Source organism: Podarcis muralis, chromosome 2, assembly GCF_964188315.1.
Source record: "Podarcis muralis chromosome 2, rPodMur119.hap1.1, whole genome shotgun sequence".
Classification (NCBI taxonomy): domain Eukaryota; kingdom Metazoa; phylum Chordata; class Lepidosauria; order Squamata; family Lacertidae; genus Podarcis; species Podarcis muralis.
This window is the reverse complement of record NC_135656.1, coordinates 32234964-32242329: the sequence shown is the minus strand read 5'-3', so window position 1 is coordinate 32242329 and position 7366 is coordinate 32234964. Positions and strand designations below refer to the sequence as shown.

The following is a 7366-nucleotide window of genomic DNA, read 5'->3' as shown; positions in this document are numbered from 1 at the left end:
TCACTGCTATATGAGCTTTCTGGCTCACAGAAAGAAGCCTCAAGTTTTAAACAGACAGCAATTTTAATGCTGCAGTATCCATCTCAAGGTTACAGAGGCAATTAAAATTCAGCATAAAGTGTCTAGACAACATTTTCAGAAAAATTAAAGACCATAAAATGTGTTAAAACATGTTTAAAAGATTGAGAAATGTGCAGCAAAGAAATTGTTAGAGGGAAGGAAAAATATTTAGTGGATAGAACAAAGTTTTGAGGTGCAACATAGGTTGTTACAATATGGCACAACCCTGTTAGGAAAATAAAGTTAGCATCCACAAAGAAATGTGTTTTTTTCCACTCTGTGTCATTTTTACAAATTTAGGATCTTTATAAGATCCTTTATGCACAGGGTCAACTGCAAGAGTGCCAAGTCAGTTTCAGTCCTTTGGTAACTTTCATAATACTCACATGGAAATAAATATTCAGTTACACATTATCTTCAAGACACCATGTTCATTAGAACAGTTAGCATATTAGAAGATTATAAAAACATTTTGTAGTTACTAAGGCAGCCTATGATAAAGTGTCTACACTCTGCCAGTTCTAACTGATCCAACGCAGGAAGACCTTACAAAGAAATGAACAGTATGGCAGGATATATAAATTTCATTTTACCTTTTACCATGCAAGACACATCTATTCAGACAAATCATGTGCTGCATATTTTTGTGCTTGAAATGCTCTCTCAAACTATTAACAAACTGTTAACTATCAAGAGATTCATTCCAACTCCTGATTTTAGAACTATGAGTACGTGATACATAAGACATTCTCAAAACAGATTATTTATTCTTTTAGGCAATCATTTGATGCATGAAATTTAGCGAGCTTTACCACCTATCGTTTAAAAAGTGCGCTGGAACGGGGAGTGTTTAAATCTTAGTGAATGGTGCTATTCTTTACGACAAGGGATACATTTAAAAATGAACAAGGGAAAGAGAACATGTGCCAATCTCTCACTTGCACTGAAAAATAGTGCTGAAGTCTCTGCTGGACCGTTGACTCCTCTGCTGTGAATAGCACTTGACTCGATGAGAACAGAATGGCTCAGTTTACTCGCTACAACTGGCAAGCTATTAAAAATGCTACCCAGGTGCATCTGACAGCAGTGAAGCACTTCGGAGAAATAGCTCCTTAATTTAAAAAAATAATAATTAAGGAAAGCACCACACTAAAATGGAAAATAAGGATGTTTTTCCAAGAATGTGAATGTAGCGATTCAGCCACCCATAAACGATCTGGAGAATACTTTCCAAGAAATCATACCATGAAAGGATTACAGAGGTGCCCACAAGAGTGCAGGATTTAAAGTTGATGGGCTCATGAAACTGTGAAGAATTAGTGAGCATTTCATTTGGACACACAATATTACATGCTGTACATACAGCTAGGAGTGGGTAGTATAAAAGCCAAAATGTGTGTCTTGATACAGTTCTCTGTGCCAAGTTAGGCACATGCAGCAAAAGGCCTTTACCCCCTCTGAACATCCTCTCCAAATTGAATTGTATTCTCTCCAGTGTTGGATAAGTGCTTGGATTTGCAACACAAATGAGTGTGGTGTATTTATGCATGTGAGAGCATTCTGGAAAACAAAAAAGAGAAAAAGCTACATGCTTTTCTGGATCTTCCATAAGGTTTTTAGATCAGGGTTCGTTTTCTCAAATTTTCTAAACACAGTTTAGCCATTTGAAAATGTTGAGTAAATTGTGATCACTTATCGCTTTTGGCATATTGGAGGAAAAAATTCTATTACCAAAGATATTAGACATTCAATAAATTTTAACCACACATTTCATGGTCTAAATACATACTTACCAGAACTTATCTGTTGTGTACAAAATATGGTGCTTAAAAAGTATTTATACATATAAATCTATAACCAATAGACCTGAATGTTGTTTTACTAATTGTTTTTAATCAGGTAAGACGCTCATTTCTTTTTTTAAAAAGCTGCCTAAATAAATATTTACACAATAGATCTCAGCTTAACATGATTTTAAAAAAATTAATGTGTGTGTGTGTATATATATTATATATAAATACATGTTTCCTTGACAGATCACAAACTGCTCCTATTGCATAAAAATGTTTAGGCAGTTTTTCAAGACTGTTCCTTTTTTTTATTTGAAACGCTTTTGAAAATCTTCCATTCTGTCACTAAAATCTGCTCCCATCTAATGGGAATAGCCACAGTCTCTTGGCAGGTACCAGATGAACATTAATATTTTAATTCATACTTTCCAAGAAATGAAATATTAGGAAGCTGCTACACCTTTTAAGGAATTAAAAGGATAGCATTCAATTGGGGAAATCTGTAGCAAAGGAGATCACTCTTTCCAAAGCTAGTAAAACAGAATGAGTTGGATGGAGTTATTTTTGTTTCCTCAGACTCGGGGGGTAGACTCCCAGACCATTTACAGTGATTCTGTCCCATTAATGTAAGTGACCACACCATTGCAAGTGACCGGCAACTCTCTGCATACAATTTCACATACATAGTTAAATGGACTATGAACAACAATGCTTCTGGAACCAATTTGGGGGTGATTTTTCACTTTAGTTAAAAGCTCTCAGCTAATTTGCTCCCTGTTTGAGTCTGTTTACGTCACGTATCATGAACCTGACCAGCTGGGATCCAAGATGATAGGTGTGCAAAGGTGACCTATCCTCTGCCCAGGGAACATACAATCAGGCTGCAAATAATTCTAACAATGTCCTTTGAGATTAATCAAGTTGGGAACAGCTTGATTACGTCCCAAGTACATAGGGAAACTAGGAAAGGATTCTCCCCATAAAATACCACAATTTTCATTATGAAGGGCAGTACTTTTCATCTTTAGTGCTACTGGCAATTAAACAAGAAACTTTATGTTATCAGCCCATGGATCTTGATATGAGGAAAGCACATTCAATACATCAGGGCAAACAAGCTTGGTAGGATTTAGAAGTGAAAAAATAAAGAACTTACATCTTGTTTTAATCCTCACCAAATGCACAGAATGACACCTGGATATAATTCATCTGATATTTTTGAAACAGTACACCGGAAATAACTTTGCTGTTTTACTCAAATGTGCAGATGAATTCAAGATGCTTCGACTAAATTTGTTGTAAAAGTGACACCATAAAATAAATTGAATTCTATTGCAGTGGGAGACCTAATTACTGTACAGCATTTGTCTGGGGAAACCAATTTGTTCTTGCTACGTAACACTGATGCAGTAAAACAGCACAAGCTAATTTCTTGTATTGTTAAGGTTTGAGAGGTATGTGATATAAAGTCAAATGGCAAAGAAATGCTCAAATGTAGTGAAACAGGTTCCACAGAAACAAAATGAAAACAAAAGACATGCAAAAGCCTTTGCAGTCTCAAGCTGCTTTCCGAGGGAGGGGCTTATTCACTGCCGCACATAACCTGCCACACTATCAGGTGGCTCCTCTCAGCTTTGGCTACAGAAGGCTCTAGTTGTAGTGCCTCTCCAAGGATTTCTGATTCACCAACTTCATCACCTGGGAAGGAAGGCAGAACATTGTACGTGAATAGGCGATTCCAGGGGATACAAAGAAAGGCTGCAGTAGCCCATTAGAAATGCGAGTCCAAAGAAAAAACAGCTGTCGCCTGAACTCAATGAAAACAGAAGTCTTACTAAAATACACCATGTTGCAGGTTATGTATGTATGCACATAATAGCACACATATAATCCATTGCCATCTGCTGCTCTCCATGTCTGCAATGGTACTGCTAAAGTTTAAGAACCAGAGAACTCTTAAAGAATACAACAGTGGCCTGCCCCTAACACAAACGGGTTTCTCTTCTCATTATTATTTGCGCTTCAAGACCCCCAAGCCACCCCCAGGAGAATAAAGACACAAGGACACAGAATTTAGGTTAGTGTTAATGGGCAAAATTTAGGCCACAACTTTATTGGTTACAGAATATGAGCAGTATTGGCTTAGGCATTGGCATCAACTGACTATCTGACTCCTGCCCGCCTTGCAGGAAGTCTGGAAGGGTAAACTACCAGTAGGGGGAGCCCCGCCAATGTGGATCGAGCCGAGCCCCCCTGGGTTCCCGCTGGGGTTGTGGCATGGCCCTAGCCCCTCCCCAGGCTTCGGATAAGATCCACACCCCCGGATTCCTTTAACAGAATACCTTTACACATGATTCCAGAGCTGCGCCGAGGTTTAAATTGGCCCCAGCCACGCCCCCACAGCGTCCTGATTGGTCGCCTGGCAAATGGCATGGCCGGGACACCCTCAGCGTGACGTGGGATGCTACCCTGCACCATGCTGAGGCGGGGGGTGGGACCTGGTGGCCCGAGCACAACCCGGTCTCACTTGGAAGCGAACCCGATTTATTCAACTTGCTAGACACATTTGAGAAGCAACTCAAAGCGGCTCCCAACAATAAAGAAATGACACATATATGAAAAGAAGAAGAGGAGGAGTTTGGATTTGATATCCCGCCTTTCACTCCCTTTAAGGAGTCTCAAAGCGGCTAACATTCTCCTTTCCCTTCCTTCCCCACAACAAACACTCTGTGAAGTGAGTGGGGCTGAGAGACTTCAGAGAAGTGTGACTGGCCCAAGGTCACCCAGCAGCTGCATGTGGAGGAGCAGAGACGCGAACCCGGTTCACCAGATTACGAGACTAATGCTCTTAACCACTACACCACACTGGCTCTCAAACTAGTATAAAACAGTGACAGAGGAGATTCTAAACTCTTTTGTAGTCTCTTGGCAGTAATCTGTAACAAGGGCTTCTGGTAGAAGCAGCATACCAGAATTAGGTAAAGGTAAAGGGACTCCTGACCATAAGATCCAGTCGTGACCGACTCTGGGGTTGCGGCGCTAATCTTGCTTTATTGGCCAAGGGAGACAGCGTACAGCTTCTGGGTCATGTGGCCAGCATGACTAAGCCGCTTCTGGTGAACCAGAGCAGCGCACGGAAACGCTGTTTACCTTCCTGCCGGAGCGGTACCTATTTATCTACTTGCACTTTGACGTGCTTTCGAACTGCTAGGTTGGCAGGAGCAGGGACCGAGCAACGGGAGCTCACACCGTCACAGGGATTCGAACCTCCGACCTTCTGATCGGCAAGTCCTAGGCTCTGTGGTTTAACCCACAGCACCACCCACATCCCTATACCAGAATTACTAGGAACAAAATTGGAATGATTTGTATAATTCAGTACAATCTGATTTATGAAAAGGGGGAGAGGAAAATCAAATGTTCTGATAATCACAGGCATGAATAAACGGGATTATTTTTTTTAAAAGGGTTTGCTAGCTATAAACTATGGAAAGATGCATCAGGTTCATACCTTCATCACCACATTGCTATCAAAACTAGGAACCCAGAGTGGGATTAAGTGGAAAACAGGGGAGGCACAGTGATGGGATTAGTTATCAATGGCTTCCATTGAGTTTTTATGGGACACTGTGAACTGGTTGCAATTTGAGACACAGCCAGAGATGAGGTGAGTAGTACCTGCCACTTGTTGAGGATATTTGATGGCCCATCAGGCCGCAAGAAGATTTTTCATTTCCAATCCATTGCTATGGATAATCTGGCCTGTCTAAATTGTCACTGATACAAGTTCATCGACAATACAGAAATATTGTTTAGGGAGTTTTGGGAAACCTTCTGAAATCAAACCATCCTCAAATCTACTTATAGTTCAGTCGGGGTGGAAAGAAGTGATCATATCTTCTAGCATTTTATTGAATTGTTCTAAGTTAATTAAAGGTTCTTACCCATCCTGAAGTCAATGTACCCTTCTCCTCCACTTATCACCAACATGGATTTTAAGGGAGCCTGGCTGTTGGATTCCTGCGCGGATACGGCTGATTTATCACTTGGTGGCTCTGGGCCTCCTCCTGTCTGTGGACAAATAACCTGACCTAATGTTGGGGGGAAAGCATCAACAACATTATGATTTAAGGAGTACTGTAGTTTGACAAACAAGTTTCCTGAAGTGATTAAGCAGATGCTGGCAAACAGTCATCCTCCCCCCCCCCCACAAACAAAAAGAAAAACCCTTCTCGTTGTATTACAAAAAAAACTTAATGGCTGTCACTCCCTGCTTCACTACTAAGTGTGTCTGACCTTCTTGCCTAGATAATCTTAAACATCTTTGCTAAACTGTTGTCATCTCCCATGAAGCATGAAAAGAAATTGTAAACATTGGGACAGCAAAAATTAAGGTAGCATTCAGTTTTATGACGACTTTTAATTGTTTTACTCTCTGTATGGTTTATTTTTATGCACTCCACTTAGATATGCTAGTGATTAATTGCCTTTCATAAATAAATATTTCTGAGTAGTGACACATTGCTTAACGTTCGCACTGTATAGGTAACCTGCTTAAAATTAAAACTATGGCATTCTTGTGAAAACTGAGAGATGCAGCAAAGTTGGTATCTCTTTCCCTGAATATTAACAACACTTGAGGGTAGTATTGATGGCTGGGATTCAATGAGGCCTTTGAATTGCACCTTGCTGGTACAATTGGTTAGTTGTTGAAGCAACTAACTATACTTTTTCCTCCTGCATGAGATGATGGAACTGAAAAGTTTGCCAACAAAGCTCTAGTCAGTTCTTGTCTAGACTCTGCTAATCATCTCCTTGCTGGTCTTTCCATCCATTCACCAGCCCGTTTGCACAACAGACTTTCATTGTCCGCAATGAGATTTCCCCTTCCTTTCTTCCCCGCCCTCCATGCCAAAACCTGCTCCAGATGTTTGGAAGTTCCTCTGGAGCAGATTAAGAGTGTCATGGGGAGCTGCAAGAGGGAGGAGCAGAAGGGAGAGCTACGTTTTATCTGCTAGCACCATGTGGAATATCATCCATGACCGTCACACTCAGCACGTTAACTGTAAAAAAAAAACCCTGAAAACTGAATGGAGGAGTCCCACACAAAACTTACCAGGTACTGCAACGAAGAATTTAACAGCATCACGATGCCCATGGAAACAAAGCTGTGCGTGTGCCATTGAACAATAAGGTATAAAGGTCCCAGGTGTCACTTTATCACTGTTTTCATCACCATATACACGTATTACGCTGCCTGGACGGTTGCCAGAACCCGCTGCTGCTTTGTTAGCTAGGAAGAGAGAAAGGAAATGTTTCCCACTTGAAAGGGACAGCTGCAAATATGGCAAAGTTCGGTTTCATCACGAAACCGCACGGTTACCAGTCTAGAAGCTAAAGCCAACTTAGATAAATGAAACAAAAGGGCAAGAAGATGCCGTTTCAAGACAGAGCTGGAAAGGAATAAGACAGCATGCTTAGTTATTTGAAATACCTCAGGGAAGAAGGGGAGTAGT

At 40.8% G+C, this 7366-nt stretch overlaps 1 protein-coding gene across 9 annotated transcripts in view; it reads right to left on the bottom strand.

Annotated features, from left to right (window-relative positions):
* Positions 1–933: 933 nt before the first annotated feature.
* SPAG9 (sperm associated antigen 9) overlaps positions 934–7366 on the bottom strand; it is a 78415-nt gene continuing 71982 nt past the window's right edge. For all 9 annotated transcript variants that reach the window (XM_077924135.1, XM_077924137.1, XM_028716425.2 and 6 more), the window contains 3 exons: positions 6967–7143; positions 5795–5941; positions 934–3548 (listed from right to left, as the gene is read on the bottom strand). In XM_077924135.1, coding sequence (XP_077780261.1) covers positions 3433–3548; positions 5795–5941; positions 6967–7143 — 440 coding nt within the window. In that variant the 3' untranslated portion in view covers positions 934–3432. The remainder of the gene's footprint in view (positions 3549–5794; positions 5942–6966; positions 7144–7366) is intronic.